The sequence below is a fragment of the Palaemon carinicauda genome, chromosome 3 (genome assembly GCF_036898095.1).
Source record: "Palaemon carinicauda isolate YSFRI2023 chromosome 3, ASM3689809v2, whole genome shotgun sequence".
In the NCBI taxonomy this organism is placed as follows: Eukaryota; Metazoa; Arthropoda; class Malacostraca; order Decapoda; family Palaemonidae; genus Palaemon; species Palaemon carinicauda.
This window is the reverse complement of record NC_090727.1, coordinates 123678356-123698310: the sequence shown is the minus strand read 5'-3', so window position 1 is coordinate 123698310 and position 19955 is coordinate 123678356. Positions and strand designations below refer to the sequence as shown.

The window sequence follows — 19955 nt, the reverse complement described above, 5'->3', positions numbered from 1 at the left end:
CTAGGGTTCTAGCTTGGCTAATAATAATAGCAATAGTAATAATAATAATAATATTAAGAATATTAATAATAATAAAAATAATAATAATAATTATTATAATAGGAGACTTTTATCAATTCCTATGTCATAAAGATAGAAAAAAATAGGGAAATAAAATCATTTTCCTTATATCCTATTTTTTCCTACAAATCACTACTATAAGGAATTGCAGGATAAAAATAAAACATAGATATAATTTTTTATTGATCAGTGATAATTCCCAATTGTGATGAAAACAATAACGAAACTGGATAAAGAGGAAAACTCATTAAAAGTTAGTGATAACCAGACCAAATGAAATGGTAAAATCAAACAGGTTAAAGTAATTGTAAAACTGAATATTCTTGAACACTGCAACATGCATCAACATATTTTTGTCTTTACATTCATCTAGGCCTAATTATAAAATAAATTTGAATTGGCTAGTATTCCAATTAAATGGTATACTTAGACCTGATTATAAATATAAAACAATTTTAAACCTATATCATTGGCAGCCCGTAAGTGGGATAATCTTGTGAAAGTGGCAGATCAGGAACACAGAGGACGGACAGGATGATTAGGGGTTGGAGCAGCATGACGACCGAGGCTGGAGTCCGAAAGCTCAGTTGAGGGGCACTACAAAGAAGACAAGGCCTCCCTAAACCCAGTACATCTTCTGTCCTAGAAAAATTGGAGCAGCATGAGGACCGAGGCTGGAATCCTAAGCTCAGTTGTGGGGTGCCGCAAAGAAGACAAGGCCTCCCTAAACCCAGTTCCTCTTCTGTCCTAGAAAAATTTATTTTTTCTTATTGTAGGTCCTATAGCGACTTAATCCTTTTAAAAAGTTCAGAAACAAAATACATGACCGCAGTCCACTATCTTGATTTCCCTGAAATTTGGATAAAGCCTGATGGCATCTTTCAACACTTGGAGCCCTTCTTCCACCACCCCTAAGCGATCTCGATGCGTCCATCCGGATTTTTCTTTAAGGACAATGTAAAACCGCGAAACGTCTTTGCAGGCATGGTCGAGCCAACCTCTTACTTCTCCCTCCCTTGCTATTGTATTGTCATATATATCCTTCTTACTTTCCCTCTTCCAGTCCACCCCTAACAACACTGGTCTAGCTGTAGTTCCGTCTTCCACTACATAATCTCCAAATCCAACATTTTCACCAGGATCCCCCAGCATTCCTATACCAAAGATCGATGAGTTGGCGTAAGAGGGTCCCAGATCTCCTGCACACATATGGAGGAAATTGAGGGCCAGATTACCCTCATCTATTACTTTAATAATCATTCTTCCGAGGAATCTGCCGTCAGTTCCTAGATCCAGGAACACCCTTCGCGAGGTCTTTGGCATCAGGGATTCAAACTGTCGTTCAAAATGATAATGAAAATGATAATGATAATGGTAAAAATTATGTTAATAGAATATATTGCAAAAATGGGTGCTAGTACAGCTTGTATTCTACAATACTTTTAATAGTATATTATGATGTGTTTCCTACCAAAATATGTAAGAGTAACTTATATCCTATCAAATTCTAATCAGAAATGACATCATTAGAGGAAAGTGATATAATCTAGTTAAATATATCTTTAATAGTGACTCACACAGGTGGTATTTGCAGCGCATCCATGCACCACTTGCCAGAACAGAGGAGCAACGAGATAATTGCAATTGCAAGCGAAGCGTACCACGGCGGAGCAAAGATCATTTGATAAATTCTAGGTAATTATGGTACTTTAATTTCTACTAGTAATTGATTCAAGTCTTTCGAAGTTGAGTCAACTAGTAAGTGATCTTAAAATTCTTTTAAACTCGAGAGTCTTTAATTAGAGGTTAGGATATAAGCTGCATTAGCTTGTCAAAACGGTAGGAAAAGAAAATTTGAGCAGAATGTAAAGTGTATTAGCACCCAAAAATTCCTTAAAGGTAGCCTTTGACCTTGTTCAACTTACTTTGTTAATTTATCCATGATTTTGTGATTACACAATTTAAGCTAACATACACAAATCTCCCTCTTATCAACTCAAACACAAGACATTGGCATGGACTTACTTTTATAGCACAATTGGTTACTTGTGTATCTCCTTCCTCAAGATGACTCATAAAGACCCTGTTCTTAGAGCCAATCTTAACAGTACCAATTCTATGTCGGCCCTCCAACGGCTTCACAGCTAACACCTTAGGAAGGTCTTCTTCAACTATTTTATCTATTTCCTCTGCAACATTTCTTAGATTTGTTTGCATTTTTATGATTTCCTGTTGGAAATATCAAAGAGCACAGGTTACAGAGAATATAAAAAAGTTAGCATTTGCAGCACAAAAGTGAATAGGTAATTATTAATAGTAGGCCTACTATGGTTTATATGGCTTGAAATGTGAAATACAGAAAATTTGATAATTAAACATTCAGAAAACTAAATGTATAACAGAGGTGGAGAAAACTAAAAGTTGATCAGAAATGCTAGATGGTCATGGAAAAATCCTTTGATGAGAGCATTATTTCAATGTTTAGGTAACAATTTGAAACTGCAATATGCCACAAAAAATCATAAAATTAAAAATTGTCCTATCCCATATTTTAGGTTAATAGAATACGAGAAACAGAAGTCACCTTCACAATATCACCAGTTTTTTGTTCGTTCTCCCGAAGAAGCTCTTTGATTTCCAATACTTTTGCCTGAACATTATGTAGATCATCTATTGAATTGTCCATAATGGCTCCAGCTGAAGTAAAGTCTTCTGCCGCTTTTAGTCTTGCATCATAGCCTTTAAATCGTCTTACATCTTCGTTTATAACATCACACTTCTTCTTCAGCTGTTTGATGTTTTCATCAATAGTATACAGAATATCCTTATTAAAAATTTCTATCTCATTCAGCTTCTCTTTGAGTCCCAAGATTACTTTGTTAGCTTGAAGGATGTCACTGTTCATCCTCATAAGGATAAAAATATCATGCATCATTTGAAACGTTACTTCATTGCAGTTATCAATGGCTTTCTTTATAAAATTTTCTCTTAAATCCTTGTTAAAATTTCCAAATGACATCCCTGATCCCCTGGAAGAAATCTTCTGTTCTTTATCAAAGGGCAAAAATTGCTTAGCAGCTTCTAAGACAGTTCTGTTGAACAGCAAGTCATCGGTTGAACTGGCTGTGAATTCTTCCCTGCAAAAAGGACAAGCTTTTGTCTGGTTGGAGATAATCTCCTCGATGCATCGGCAACAAAATGTGTGGGAACAAGGAAGAATCTTGGGGCAATGTTCTTCACTGAATGGATTGGTGCAAACTCCACACTCGAGGACACTCGATTCCTGTAAAAGATATAAAAATCTCAAATATGTATGTATGTATGTATGTATGTATGTATGTATGTATGTATGTGCGTGTTTATATATTTACACACACATATATATATATATATATATATATATATATATATATATATATATACACATCTATAAATATATATATATATATATATATACACATCTATAAATGTGCATCTATAAATATACATCTATAAATACATCTATAAATATATATTTATATATATATATATATATATATATATATATATATATATATATATATATACACATCTATATATATATATATATATATATATATATATATATATAAATATATATATATATATATATATATATATATATATATATATATATATATATATATATATATATATATATATATGTATATATATATGATAAATGTTTGCACATTCAGACGTGTTTTTCATATTCAAATAAGCCATATATTTTTTATACATTAATGTCTGGATTCTCTTAACGACCTCGGGATCAGAGCCCTAGGCAAAATCACACAAAGACAAGAGCTTGTGACCGGCCGGGAATCAAACCCTGGTCTCTACAAGTTTGCCGGACAAGGGTTCGATTCCCGGCTGATCACAAGCTCGTGTCTTTGTGTGATTTCACCTGGGGCTCTGATCCCGAGGTCGTTAAGAGAATCCAGACACTAATGTATAAAAAATATATGGCTTATTTTCTAACATAGATACCACGTTCCAACAGTAGATTAGTCTAGCTTCGGTGCTTCCCGACTAAAGATTTTCCTCCCCCAACTGGCCATACCCCCCGAACCCCCCCTTTTCAACTGCGCAACATTGACCTCTCGTTACTCCAAGCATGCCTTAGACTAGAGGGATGCTACACGCTACCTTACAGGTCGCCATTAACCATTCTGCTCTGGTTCCAAGGAAAAGGGGCGTATGATAGCTGGGTCTATAGCGGGGATGGATGGGGTTTAATTACGTTATTAAGACGTGGTAAATATTTTAGAAAAAATAAAATTTTCTAAAACAAATTGTCATTTGCTCCAACACGAATCCTTACAATGTCCCAATAATAGGAGCCTCAAAATTAGGAAGCAGGGAAACAGAACATGTAAGAGGTGAGAGAGCTGCAGAGTGGGGTTCAAGCCTGTCAGTTAAAAGCAAAAGGGTATTAAGCAAAGTAGGTTAACTAGGTAAAACTCATCCAGGGGTCATCTTTCCATGGCAGGCTGAGGGGATAGGGGTTGCGATGCTCTACCCCCTCGCCACCCCATGCAGACTGTATCGCGAGTAGCTGCCCTTAGATCCTCTGCTGGGTGACCATAATGGGAGCGAGCTTGAACCCCTTCTGGGGCTTGAGGGAGCAGTCTTTAAGGTAGTGGCCAGTGAAAGTTGACAGTCTCCTACATATACCTGCCCTCAGCAGCTGGCCAACCGCCACGTTCCTCTCAAAGGCCAACGAGGTTGCGATGCCCCGGATGTTGTGAGGCTTCACGGACCTGGGGGAGGCTTCCCCCCTCGTCAGGTATGCCCTTTGAATCGTCTCCCGGAGCAAGAAGATCGTATTCTTCAAGACTGCCTTCTTCACTCTGCCCGTCATCAAGAACAGTCTCCTGATAGCCGGTCGGAGGGCGGAGGTACTCGAGAGATATTTCTGCACCGCCCTCACTGGGCAATCTGTCCTGGGAATAGCACGGATGGATTACTCTTTGAAGCGGGGTTATCTACTGCCGGGTTCTGCCTCTTCGCCACAAAGGAGGGAACGAATTTGAAGAACAACTCCTTCCACCCGTGAGAGAGGGAGACCTCAGCTAAGAGCCCGTGGAGTTCACCCACCCTCTTGGCTGAGGCCAGGCTGAGGAGGAACACCCTCTTTACGGTCAATTCCTTGTCAGTAATTTGTCTCAGAGGCTTGAATCCTGGATTCTTCAAGGAGTCGAAGAATTTTGGTAATGTCCCGGGAGGGTGCATTGAGGGGCAGGACGGCTCAAACCCTTTTATCAGCATCGAGAGGCGCTTGGATGCTCTTAGGTTAAAGCCCTTGAGAAGGAATACCTGGCCCAGGGCCACTTGGAATCCCTTTACTGCTGGTACTGACATGCACCAGTCAAATCGAAGGTGTACTAGGAATTCCGCCATGACCAGGATTGAGGCCTTGAGGGATTGAACGTCCTCTTTGTCACACCATTTGCCAAAGGTTGTCCATGTCGCCTGGTATATGGCTTTCGCGGATTACCTTAGATTCGAGGTCATCTGTGTGGCTGCCCTCTTCTCAGCAAACTCAGGATAGTCTCCACGCGTGAAGGGAGAGGTTTTGGAGGCCTTAGTGGAACCTCTGGAAGTAAGGTGGTCTTAGTAGGTCTCGTCGTAGAAGCAGAGGCCACAAGGGTTCTGTTGCCAAGGACCTCAGGTCCGTGAACTACTCCTTTATGGGCCACCACGGGGCTATCAGGATCATCTTTGTCTGATTTGCCCCTGAAGCCGGTTCAAGGTCTGTCGCAGAAGGGTAAATGGGGGGAAGGCCTACTCGTCAAGGACATCCCACAGATGTTGGAACGGATCTTCCAGAGATGCTGCTGGGTCCGGCACTAGGAAACAAAAGACCGGCAGCTCCACGTACAGTTTTGTTGCGAAGAAGTCCAGGCACTTCTCTAACAACACCCTTGCTACCACCGGATGACGGGACCATTCCCCGGTAACACTTGACCCTTCCTGCTGTGACCATCTGCGATTACGTTCCTTTTTCCCGGGATGTACCTGGCCATCAGAGAGATGGCATTGACCTCGGCATAGGATAAGATTGTTACCGCCAGGATGTGGATCCGGCGGGGGCGCAGGCCGCCCTATTTCTTGACTTGTGCGACGATGGTAGCATTGTCACTCATCAGGGCCACCCTTCTCCCCACTAATGATCTTCCCAAGACAAAGAGAGCCTTCTGTGCTGCCAACATCTCAAGTTCGTTTATTTGGAGGGTCTGCTCTTCAAGGACCAACGGCCTTTGGCCATTCTGTCTGGCAGGTCGGCTCCCAATACCTCCCCGGATGCGTCCGTAAACAGAAGCAATTCCGGAGGAGGATCCAGTAGTGAAATCCTCGCTCAGGTGTTCCTTGGGTTCAACCACCACTGGAATGCCTCCCTGCTTGACTGGGATGGGGGAAGCTTTGATGACGGACACTGGATTGCTAGGCCCTGTATCTCTTTCAGGTCGCACTGGGCTGGTCGTAGCATCAACCTTCCCTTGGGCACGAGCTTCTCCAGGGACACCAGGTGGCCTACCAATCTCTGCCACTCATGTAACGACGCCGATTTCTGCCTGATGAAAGGCTTCACCATGCTTTCCAGATTCCCGATCATCTACTTCATCAAGAAGGCTCTGTACAGAGCATATTTCCATGCCCAGGTACACTGTCCTCGTGTATAGATAGGGTTTCAATTTCACCCAGTTGAACGCCACCCCCAGTTCCATGCAGATGAACACTAACTCGTCCCTTTGCTCTGACAACTGCTCCCTGGACTGCGAGAGGAGTAACCAGTCGTCGAGATATCTCAACAGTCTTATCCCTCTCTTGTGGGCCCACTGGGAGATCAGGAAAAAGATTCTTGTGAAGACCTGAGGCACGGTCGACAGGCCAAAGCAGAGAGTGAGGAACTGGAAGATTTCTTCTCCCCACTTGAACCTGAGGAACTTCCTACTGGATGGGTGCACTGGGATCTGGAAATATGCATCTTTGAGGTCTAGGGATAGCATGATGTCCACTTCCTTGATAGCTGCTAGGACCGTTCTGGCCGTTTCCATCTTGAACGTGCTCTTGGCTACAAAAAGGTTGAAGGCAGAAAGATCTATGACTCGACGCCATCTACCTGATGCCTTCTTCAACAAGAACAGACGGCTGAAGAAGCCCGGCTAGTCAGGGGGCCCCGCCTGAATGGCCCTTTTTAATAGGCTTTCCAACGTGTTTCTAACTTGGGGTGTAGGGAGGAGATCTCGAGTCCCGATATCAAAGGAGTGGCGCCCTTGAAGGGGATACAGTAACCTTCCCTCCAACTTGAATTGAGGCATCCCCCTATCCCTGGAGTGCACTGGGGAGAGGAGCCTAGTCCACTACCTCCGTTTAGAGAAGCAGCCGTTAAGTGCCCTTCAGTTGGCTGGGGCTCTGAGTTTACTGCCTCCCGAAGCTGGTCTCTGTTCTCCTGAGGGAAGCTGCGTCAGAGGGCCAAACGCGAAGAGAAAGAAGCATTGGAGGGTGCGCACCTCACTGGGCCCTGGCCCTACTATGTTCACGAGGCTGGTATAGGGGAAGTGACAACAAAGCCGACAACGATGTGGAAGCCCTATGGAGCATCACATTGTGACACTCTTTCGTCCGTTTCTCTAGTGCCTCTAAGAGGCCTATGCTCACTGTCCAGGAGTTGCTTTGGCAACCTATAGAGGATGACATCCCTCCTGCATAGGAACCTGTTCGATGCCGCAATGTAAGACTGGCCCTCAAAGATGGCCGACAACTCCAAAAATGGTTCTCTCCCTGGGCAGCCCATCACATTATTTTCCAAGGTGAAGGAAACTAGTGCCGTGGCCCAGAGGTCCAACCCCAAAGCCTCCTCCCCAGCGGCCACTTTCATGGCTGTTACCTCCTGAACCGTAAAATCCACAGCCACCCCTGCCAGTCTATCCTTGATGGAGCCAGAAGCCAGGGATGCCAAGTTCCTTTCCGAAGAGTGATGTCCCTGGGAGATTTCCTCCGGAGTGTAGAGGGGCCTGTGCTTTACCAACGGAAAGGGTAAAAGCTTCGGTGTGACGGGGGGCCTGTTCAGGTAGCGGCAGTGATTCTCCCAAGACACTGTCTGGCAAGAGAGGAAGGACCAGGGAGGGCCTTGCCTCCCTAGGGTCTCCAAACCGGCGTTCCAGGCGTGTCGTGGGGTTGAACCTGCATCGGAGGGGGCTCGGACAACTCGTCGAGTCTTCTAATCAAACCCAACACCCTCTGGAAGGATGACACTTCCTCTACCACCTTATCCTCCTGGTGGTCTCGAGACCCCATCTCTGAGAATCCCTCACTGGTTGCGTGAGCCCCATTTAAGGCACCCTACTATGAGTCTGGGGATATTGCATCCTGGAGGTCCGATCTCCCTTCCGAGGGAGTTCTGTGGCGGCCCCCTTTTCTTCGGCTCCTCTTCGGCGCTGGGGCAAGGTCCGGGGACCCAGAGTCATTGGACAGAGTCCTAGAAGGGTGGTAGCCTTTCATGGGATCATCCGCTCTCCCGGATGCTCTTCACCCGGGGGAGGGTGTATGGTGCCATCCACCGGGTAGAGATCCTCATCCTCCCAAGAGGTCTGGAGAACCGGGTCTGAGGTTCCCCTCCCCAGGAGAGGGGTACCTGAAAAGGCCTCTTGCTCTCACAAGGTCAGATTGGCTGCTGAGCGAAGGATAATGCTGCCGCCCTGAGAGTGCAGGGCGTCTCCTCTACCCACGGAGGGCACAGGAGCCGGTCACAGGCCATAAGGCCGGAACAGGAAGAGGGTTGGCGGTATTGAAGACCAATAGAGTCTGATTGCCCTCGCCACGCCATCGGTAGAAGAGCGGACTGGGCCATGTGGCTACCACAAGGACCCTCTAAGCAAGGATAAGGGTCATCCGCTGAACAAGCCACAGTTAGACATTACTGCCTGTAACGTTCCACAACCTTCTCTGTAGACCTCCCGGCGAAAGGAAGGTCAGGAAGATAGTCCTGCTGTCTGTCTTGTAGGGACAGTAACTCCTGGGGGGGGGGGTTAAACACGAGAACCTCTCTCTGACCCAAGAGGAACTTCCTCCACTACTGCGGGTAACAAAGGAGACAGAGAGTGGCGAGTAACACTCGGCACGGATGAACCGGCTGACAAAGGATGAGAACTACTGCCCTTTCTCAAGGGTGACTTTGCCTTCTTGACCACCTTCTTGTTTTCCGTGGCCATCTAATCCCATTGGGCATCGCTCCAGCCCACTCACTCATCACACATGTCGTTCCTGGAGCGCACACTACCCCGACACGAGGTACATAACACGTGGGGATCGACCTCCATGTGGGACAAAAAAGCTGCACACAACTTTCCACTAACACCTGGGCAATGACGTTACACTCACACAGATTTCATAATGGAGATCAAGGACCAGGAGATCCACAGGAGAAACACGCACTAAACACAGGAAAACTCTGACGAACACAAGTGAAACATTTTGAGCGTGAGCACGATCAGAGTAAGAATGGTTATAGCGACCTGGAAGGTCGACTGTAGCATCCTTCTAGGGCAAACTGGGAAAAACAAGAGGTCAGGGTCGTGCAGGTGAGAAGGGGGGTTTGGCCTACGGGGGGGGGGGGGTAATCTCCTATTATAGGGACGTGGTAAGGAATAGCGTTGGAACAAATATATACAGTATATATATATATATAATATGATATATATAATATATATATATATGTATATATATGTTATATATATATATATATATATATCTATATATATATATATATATACTGTAAATAATATAATATATATATATATATATATGTATGTATTATTATACATTATATATATATATATATATGTATATATATATATATACATATACATGTACATAATATAATATATATATATATATATATATGTATATATATATATATATATATAATTATACATTATATATATATAGTATATATATATGTATATATATATATACAATATATATATATATACATATATATATATATACATAATATAACACACACATGCATATATATATATATATATATACAGTATCATATTATATATATATATATACAGTATATATTTATAATATAATATATATATTATATATAATATATATATATATATATATACAGTATACATATATATATACTATATATATATAATATATATGTATAATATATATCACATACATACGTATACCAAGGCACTTCCCAAATTTTGGGGGATAGCCGACACCAAACACTGAAATATATATATATATATATATATATATGAAAAATTTTAAGTAATTTTTATTTTTCCTAACATACTTACCAAAGAATTACCTCTTTGGAGGGTCCTTGACCTCTCTCTCAAATTCGACCAAGATTTCCCGCGCTACCCCCCTATCTCGCTCCCGATAGTTACTACCCCCCGCCGCCAGGATAATTCCTTCGGCCCGGATTAGGGCAGGTCACTGCTTTTCCCGGGTCAGGACCTCATTAAGTTCTCCGTTAAGCCCGACTTGGCAATGGAAGAATGGCACTCGGGGACGGAAGGGGAGGGCCATTTACTTCAGAGGTAATTCTTTCGGTAAGTATGTTAGGAAAAATAAAAATTACTTAAAATTTTTCATTTGTTCCGACACGAATACTTTACCTCGAATTACCTCTTTGGAGACTTACACTTTAGGAGGCGGGAGAGCCATTCTGCCACTTGGTTAGGCACATGGTGCCCGCGGAGGGCTACGTAATGCGGGGGTACAGAGAGCGGTTTAGGGGGTAGCAGTGGAAAACTTACGCTTATAATTTAAGTCTTACCTCTTGACATGTTCTCTACTGACTTCTCCTGAAGAAGTAGGGATGAGTCTATTCACTTGTTGGGGACGTCTTCCAGCCTGCCACTACACAGCTTGGAGGGGCGGCGATGACTGTCCCAATGGAGAATCCATCCAAAGACTTTCTTGAGTAGTCTTTGAGGTAGTGGGCCGTGAAGGTCGACTGGTGTGACCAAGTGCCGGGCCCTGCAGGATCTGGCCCACTGCCAATATTTCTCTCAAAGGCCAAGGACGTGCTCAGGCCCCTGATGTCATGGGGACGGGGAGTGCCTGGTACCGCCACCTTGTCTTCTTCATAAGCCCTAGTGATGACTTGTCTCAGCCAGAAGGAAATAGTGTTCTTGGACACTTGCTTCTTATTAACGCCTGAAGAGACGAAGAGGTTCTTGGCACCTGGACGGAGATGGGCCGTCCTTTCCAGGTACTTCCTGATCGTCCTGACCGGGCATAACTTCAGGTCGTCCGTATTACCTGTCTTGGGAATGGCCGGAACAGAGAAACCTTCAAACCTCGGGTCCCAGACTGCTGGGTTCTGAGTTTTAGCTACAAAGGAGGGTACGAACTTGAAAGATATCTCCTTCCACCCTTTGGAGTGTGCCACGTCGTAGGAGAGACCGTGGATCTCACCTACCCTCTTAGCCGAAGCTAAGGCTAGCAAGAAGACTGTCTTGAGGGTGAGATCTTTGTCCCCGATATCTCTGAGCGGTTCAAAGGGAGGAAGAGACAACATTTTCAGGACCTTGGCCAGGTCCCATCTAGGCACTCTCCTGGCTTGGGGAGGACAGGATTGTTCGAAACTCCTAATCAGCATCCCTATATGTCTTGATGTCCCTAGGTCGATGCCTTTCAGGAGAAAGACTTGGCCTAAGGCTGCTCGCACTCCTTTAATAGCTGGGATTGACATTCCTATTTTATCCCTAAGATACACTAGAAAATCAGCTATGTCAGGGACCGAGGCTTCGAGAGGTCTTATTTGTTTTGTCGCGCACCATTTCGTAAAGGCGGCCCACTTCGCCTGGTAGACTACGGTAGAGGATTTTCTTAGATATAGGGACATCCTCTTAGCTGTGGGGGAGGAGAACCCCTCCTTCCTCAGGAGTCGCTCGATAGTCTCCAGGCGTGAAGGCGAAGAGAGAGAGGGTTGTCGTGGAACCTGAGGAAGTGCGGTTGACTTAGTAGATCTGACCTGGGGGGCAGAGGCCATGGCGGATGGCTTGCCAGGTCTTTCAGATCCGCGAACCACTCTCTCTCCGGCCACCAGGGCGCTACCCAAAGTCATCTTTAGGTTTTGGGCGGTTCTTACTCTGTTGAGCACTTGTCTTAGCAGCGTGAAGGGGGGAAAGGCATAAACGTCCAGGTTGTCCCACCTGTGCTGGAAGGCGTCTTCTAGGGCTGCTCCTTCGTCTGGTACCGGGGAGCAATAAACCGGTAACTTGGCGTTGAGCTTTGTTGCAAATAGGTCTATCACCGGGGAGCCCCATCGTTGAAGGATGAGTCTGGCTACCGCTGGTTGTAGGGACCATTCCGTCCCTACTATCTGACCTACCCTGCTGAGGCCGTCGGCTAGCACGTTCTTTTTCCCGGGGATGAACCTTGCAAGCAGTGTTACCTGGTGTTCGTCCGCCCAGTGCAAGATGTCTACAGTGAGGTCGCACAGTTCCTTCGACTTCATGCCCCCTTGCTTTTTGATGTAGGCTACCACCGTGGCGTTGTCGCACATTAGGGCCACGGTGTTTCCCTTCAACCGACTTGCAAAGTGCAGACATGCTTTTTGTACTGCTTTTAGCTCTAGGACGTTGATGTGGTGATGCTTTTCGGTCTCTGACCAGGTCCCGCTTGCTGTTTCTTCCCTCAGGTGGGCTCCCCACCCTAGGCTGGAGGCGTCCGTGAACAGGAGAAACTCGGGAGGACAGGACCCGAGGGGCATCCCCTTGAGGGAGTTCGACCGGCATCTCCACCATTTCAAGGCTGTTTCCGTGTGCGGAAGGACTGGGATCGATATTTTCTGAGAGCCTGTCTGGGACCATAGAGCCTTGAGGTTCCATTGTACGGGTCTGAGTCGTAACTTCCCTTGGGGAACTAGCTTCTCTAATGAGACCAGGTGGCCTATCAGCCTCTGCCAGTCTTTCGCTTTCCTGGGAAGCCCCGACAGGAACGGCTGAATGATCTTGACGAGGTTCTGTATCCTGTCCTCCGAGGGGAAGGCCTTCCCCTGCACGGTGTCCAACGTCATCCCCAAGTACCCCATTTTGTTGGACGGCGTTAGGTTCGATTTTTCCAGGTTGATGATGACTCCCAGACTCCTGCAGAACCGGAGGAGGTCCTTTCCTTGTTCTTCCAAGAGGGCCTTTGAACTGGAAAGGAGCAACCAGTCGTCCAGGTACCTGATGAGGCGGATACCTCGTTCGTGAGCCCATACTGAGACTGTCGCGAAGACCCTCGTGAACACTTGAGGGGCCGTCGACAGTCCGAAGCAGAGGGTCCGGAACTGCAGGATCTGGGAGCCCCATTTTACCCGGAGGAACTTCCGACTCGACGGGTGGACTGGAATTTGGTAGTACGCATCCTTGAGGTCGACCGTCATCATAAAATCTTTCTCCCTCAAGGACATCAGGACGGATTTTGGGGTGTCCATCTTGAAGTCCGTCTTCTTGACGAACTTGTTGAGGGCCGACAGGTCTATCACCGGTCTCCACCCCCCCGTTGCTTTCTCCACCAGGAACAGGCGGCTGTAGAAGCCTGGACCTGGGAGAAGGACTTCTTCCATGGCTCCCTTTTTCAACATGGAGGAAACTTCTTTTTGTAGGGAAGCCCTTTTCAACGGGTCCCTGGGAGCTAACCATTCTGTTTGGGTGGCTGGGATCAGAGGGGGTGAGTCCGCTATGAAGGGGATCCTGTAGCCTTCTTTCAGGACGGACACCGTCCAAGCATCCGCCCCATACGTTTTCCATGCTTGCCAATGGGGTCTGAGGCATCCCCCAACCCGAGGCTTGGGCGGGAGTAGGGGGCCTCTCCCTCTACCTTCTCCTAGAGGAGCGGCCTGATCTGCCCCTCTTCGAGGCGGAGTAACCCGACCTGAAGGAGTTGGTAGAAGTTGTAGTTCCCCTGCGGGAGGGCTGAGGAGATGATGACCAGGAAGAGGAGTGGGCGTCCCTCCTTGAAGAGCTGGGACCCGCTTGAGGGGTCACGGTCCTATCCGAGGCTGACCTCTTATACGGAGGTCTCCTGGAGGATGAGTGCTTAGGGACGTTGACTTCTCTCCTCTTGGACACCTTCTCCATCAGTTCTTCCAATTCCTTCAAAGGAAACAGGGACTCTCCTCCTAGGGGTAGGGTGCGAATGGCTCGCGCCTGTCTGTCTGGGATCTTCCTTGCTACCCTGGAAAGCACTGTGTCCCTCTTCCGGAGGACCCAGTTGGCCGTCAGGGAGAGAGCCTGGTATGCCATAAATTTTAGCGCTTTCCCCCCGGAAGTGATAATGTCCGACAGGAGACTCTGTTGTTCCGGGTCGTCGGGGTCTGTGGAGGCCTGTACATCCAGTAACGTGGAGGCCCACCAGTCCAGCCATGAAGTGACATTAATCATGTCCCTCGACATCTCCTCCATCATGCCTGCTTCAGAAGCCGAGAAGGACACAGGGGCTGAGCCGGCCCTTTCGTCCGAGCCGCCTTGTCCTAGGACATCTACGGCTGAGTCCACTCTACAGGGACCCGGGCGACGTCCTTCTGGAATATAAATTTTGGCCTGTAGTTTCAGACCCTGGAGGAGTTTGGAGGAACTCTGGGACCTGGGGGCCTCCGCAGTGCTGGCCACCAAGTTATCTATGTACTCCTGGCCGAGTACTAGGTCTGGGGCGAGGGGCAGGGCCAGAGAAGACTTCGGCAGGACGTCCCGATGTGTGTACCTCAAGAGGCTCGACCTCCAGGTATTGACCTTCGGCACCTCGGGTTCAGGAATCCCATGAGTCCTCCTGATGCGGGCTACCACCTTCCTGTAGGCGGAGTCCTCCGACGGGGAAGCCTCGCCTCCGTCGATCGAGGTATCGGCTTGGCTGGGGGGATCCGTGCTTGGGAGGTAGACTGGCCTCTCCCTACCAGGTCCCAGGGAGGCCCTCCCGCAACCGTAGGGCGCACCGTACCCGGTCGGGTCTCGCCGTGTGGCGGGTGCCACCGACCCAGGGAGGCCTTTCGACTGGGCCAAGGCTCTGGACGCGGAGGACACGGTCCCGGTGGGAAGACCCGAACCCGGCAACCGGTCCTTCCCGCTCGACGTCCGACCCGGTTGGGCTGGTTCGATCGGGCTGTCCTCTCGGAAGCGCGCTTCCTCCCGACGGGTGGGGTGAACCGAAGGCCTCGAGGACTTGTGCCTGATCGAGAGGTCCTTCTTGCGTGGCCGGTCGAGCGGTTCCAAGTTGTATGTAGGCAGTGACAACTTGGAGGCTCGATCACTGGACCGAGAGTCTGGCGAGCGGTGCTTCTTGGAGTCTCCTGGGGGCACGTAAAACCATTCGCCGCCGCCGGGAGAGACTTCCCTCTTGTACCTACGGGAGTGAGAGCGTGGGCGCCTCCTACCGTGCCGCGACCTCGACCTAGAGCGAGAACGATCGCTATCGGTCCGCGCTCTCTTACGATGCCGCCTTTCCCTGCGTTCTCCCTCGGAGGATGAGCCTTCTTCCGAAGAGTCCGAGGGCGCCACGTTCTTCCCGTGACGACTGCTAGAGTGATGCGCAGGGGAGGCCCTTCGCCGCCGATCGTCCGAGACCGGGCGCTGGAGAAAGTCCTCGGGAACTGCCGTGGATACCGAGGGTACTGAGACCACTCCGCCCCTACTAGAAGGCCATGGACCCAGGGATACATCCATCCTCAGCGGAGACCTCCCTGGAGTCTTCGGTAATTTCCAACCGAAGGAGTCGCTACTCGGTCGACGAATTCTCGAGTGGTTCTCTTCTGGCGGGGGGAAACCCGACGCACCGGCCCACGAGGGCGGGGGGGAGACCGAGAACGCCACACTGTCCCATACCGGGTCATCCGAGGAAACGTGCTCCCCTGCCACGTGGCCCGATCCGCCCGAAACACTCGCGGCCCTTCCGTTTACTCCCGAGGGGCCAGCCCTTGGTTCCTCCGTCACACTGGGTTCACTTGGGAGGACACTATGGGTCACAATTACACTGGGGGCTTGCTGGCCACTCCTCTGCGAAGGAGACGGAGAGGCCGAGGCTTCGTCGGACCGATCACTGACCGACTGTAAGGAAGTCACGCTATTCACTTTCTTTGGGGAACGCTTAGATGACTTCTTTTTCTTAGTACCAAAACGTACCCACTGAATTCCGTCCCAATTCACGCACTCGGGACATGTGTCCGAGGAGGAACAAACTTTACCCCTACACGTGGAACAAAGAGAATGCGGGTCCACCTCTGGTTTAGAGAGGAAAGCCCCACACGACTTTCCTGCTCTAGGACCCGGACAACGACGCACGTTCTCCATCGTTCGCACACGAGTTACAGAAAAGTCTGGATAACACAAGGGAAACGGACTGAGGACACTTTTGCGAAAACGCACTATCGCAGAAAAAACACAAGTCCGTAAACTGGGAACACGTGGGAACACAACGCGCTGATCGAAAGATTTAAAACGAGAGAGTGAGATGCTTCGGATCTCACGACCAAGAACTTAATGAGGTCCTGACCCGGGAAAAGCAGTGACCTGCCCTAATCCGGGCCGAAGGAATTATCCTGGCGGCGGGGGTAGTAACTATCGGGAGCGAGATAGGGGGGTAGCGCGGGAAATCTTGGTCGAATTTGAGAGAGAGGTCAAGGACCCTCCAAAGAGGTAATTCGAGGTAAAGTATTCGTGTCGGAACAAATATATATATATATATATATATATATATATACATATATATATACAGTATATGTATATATATATATATATAAATATATATATATGTATATATATATATATATATATATATATATATATATACATATATATATATATATATATATATATATATATATATATATATATATATATATATATATATATATATATATATATATATATATATATATATATATATATATATATATATATATATATATATATACATATATAGTAAATATACTTTATGTATAATATAAATAATATGTATATCACATATATACGTATACCAAGGCACTCCCCCAATTTTGGGGGGTAGCCGACATCAAACACTGAAACAGAAAATAGACCTCTCCGCTTTACGTTCCTCCCAGCCTGACAAGGGACTCAACCGAGTTCAGCTTGTACTGCTAGGGGTGTCACAGCCCACCCTCCCCCGTTATCCACCACAGATGAAGCTTCATAAAGCTGAATCCCCTACTGCTTCTACCTTCGCGGTCTTCCAAGGCACCGGAAGAAGCAGCAGAGCCTACCGGAACTGCGTCACAATCGCTCGCCATTCATTCCTATTTCTAGCACCCTCTCTTGCCTCTCTCACATCTATCCTCCTATCACCCAGAGCTTCCTTCACTCCATCCATCCACCCAAACCTTGGCATTCCTCTTGTACTTCTCCCATCAACTCTTGCATTCATCACCTTCTTTAGCAGACAGCCATTTTCCATTCTCTCAACCTGGCCAAACCACCTCAACACATTCATATCCACTCTAGCTGCTAACTCACTACTTCGTTCCTAAACCTATCTACTTGAGATACACCAGCCATACTCCTTAGACATTTGATCTCAAACACATTCAATTTCTGTCTCTCCGTCACTTTCATTCCCAACAACTCTGATCCATATATCACAGTTGGTACAATCACTTTCTCATACAGAACTCTCTTTACATTCAATCCGAACCCTCTATTTTTTACTACTCCCTTAACTGCCCCCAACACTTTGCATCCTCCATTCACTCTTTGAAGTACATCTGCTTCCACTTCACCATTTGCTGCAACAACAGACCCCAAGTACTTAAACTGATCTACCTCCTCAAGTAACTCTCCATTCAACATGACATTCAACCTCGCACCACACTCCATTCTCGTACATCTCATAACCTTACTTTTACCAACATTAACTCTCTTCTTCCTTCTCTCACACACCCTCCCAAATTCTGTCACTAATCGGCCAAGCTTCTCTTCCGCGTCTGCAACCAGTACAGTATCATCCGCAAATAACAACTGATTTACCTACCATTCATGGTCATCCTCGTCTACCAGTTTCAATCCTCGTCCAAGCACTCGAGCATTCACCTATCTCACCACTCCATCAACATACAAGTTAAACCACGGTGACATCACACATCCCTGTCTCAGCCTTACTCTCACCAGAAACCAATCGCTCACTTCATTTCCTATCCTAACTCATGCTTTACTACCTTTGTAGAAACTTTTCACTGCTTGCAACAACCTTCCACCAACTCCATATAACCTCATCACATTCCACATTGCTTCCCTATCAACTCTATCATACACTTTCTCCAGATCCATAAACGCAACATACACCACCTTACCTTTTCCTAAATATTTCTCGCATATCTGCCTAACTGTAAAAATCTGATTCATACAACCCCTACCACTTCTAAAACCACCCTGTACTTCTAAGATTGCATTCTCTGTTTTATCCTTAATCCTATTAATCAGTATTCTACCATACACTTTTCCTACCACACTCAACAAACTAATACCCCTTGAATTACAACACTCATGCACATCTCCCTTACCCTTATATAGAGGTACAATAGACACACAAACCTAATCTACTGGTAACATTGACAACACAAAACACATTAAACAATCTCACCAATCATTCAAGTACAGTCACACCCTCTTCCTTCAACATCTCAGCTCTCGCACCATTCATACCCGATGCTTTTCCTACTCTGTTTCATCTAGTTCTCTCCTCACTTCCTCTCTTGTAATCTCTCTCATTCTCTTCTCCCATCACCGGCACCTCAACACTTGCAACAGCAATTATATCTGCCTCCTTATTACCCTCAACATTCAATAAACTTTCAAAATATTCTGCCAACCTTTTCCTTGCCTCCTCTTCTTTTAACAACCTTACATTTCCATCTTTCACTGTCTCTTCAATTCTTGAACCAGCCTTCCTTACTCTCTTCACTTCTTTCCAAAACTACTTCTTATTCTCTTCATATGAATGACCCAGTCCCTTACCGCACCTCAGGTCAGCTGACCTCTTTGCCTCACTTACCTTGCGCTTTACTTCCACATTTTTCTCTCTATATCTTTCATACTTCTCTACACTATAATATATATATATATATATATATATATATATATATATATATATATATATATATATTATATATATATCATATACAGTATATATATAATATAAATAATATATATATAATTATATATATACATAATATATATATATATAATTATATATATACATGATATATGCATATAATATATATATATATATATAATTATATATACATAATATATATATATATACATATATATATATATATATATATACTGTATATATAATATAATCATATATATATATATAATATATATATATTATATATATAACATATATATATATAATATATATATAACATATATACATATATATATATATATATATATATATATATATATAATATATAACATATATATAATATAAATATATATAATATATATACATATAATGTATATATATATAATATATATATATATATATATATATAATATAATATATATATATAATATATATACATGTATTATAATATATATATATACATATATATGTATATATATATATAATACATGTATAATATATATATATATATATATATATGTATATATATATATATATATATATATATATATATAATATATATATACATATATATATACATATATATATATATATATATATATATATATATATATATATATATATACATACATACATATACCAAGGTACTTCCTCCAATTTTGAGGGGTAGCCGACATCAACAAATGAAACAAAACAAAAAGGGGACCTCTACTCTCTACGTTCCTCCCAGCCTGACAAGGGACTCAACTGAGTTC

At 45.2% G+C, this 19955-nt stretch overlaps 1 protein-coding gene across 4 annotated transcripts in view; it reads right to left on the bottom strand.

The window, feature by feature from the left end:
- Positions 1–226: 226 nt before the first annotated feature.
- Positions 227–19955, bottom strand: part of LOC137638462 (putative leucine-rich repeat-containing protein DDB_G0290503) — a 130653-nt gene continuing 110924 nt past the window's right edge. For 3 of the 4 annotated variants that reach the window (XM_068370534.1, XM_068370533.1, XM_068370535.1), the window contains 3 exons: positions 2645–3343; positions 2086–2289; positions 227–1395 (listed from right to left, as the gene is read on the bottom strand). In XM_068370534.1, coding sequence (XP_068226635.1) covers positions 868–1395; positions 2086–2289; positions 2645–3343 — 1431 coding nt within the window. In that variant the 3' untranslated portion in view covers positions 227–867. The remainder of the gene's footprint in view (positions 1396–2085; positions 2290–2644; positions 3344–19955) is intronic. The other variant, XM_068370536.1, reaches the window with a different exon arrangement.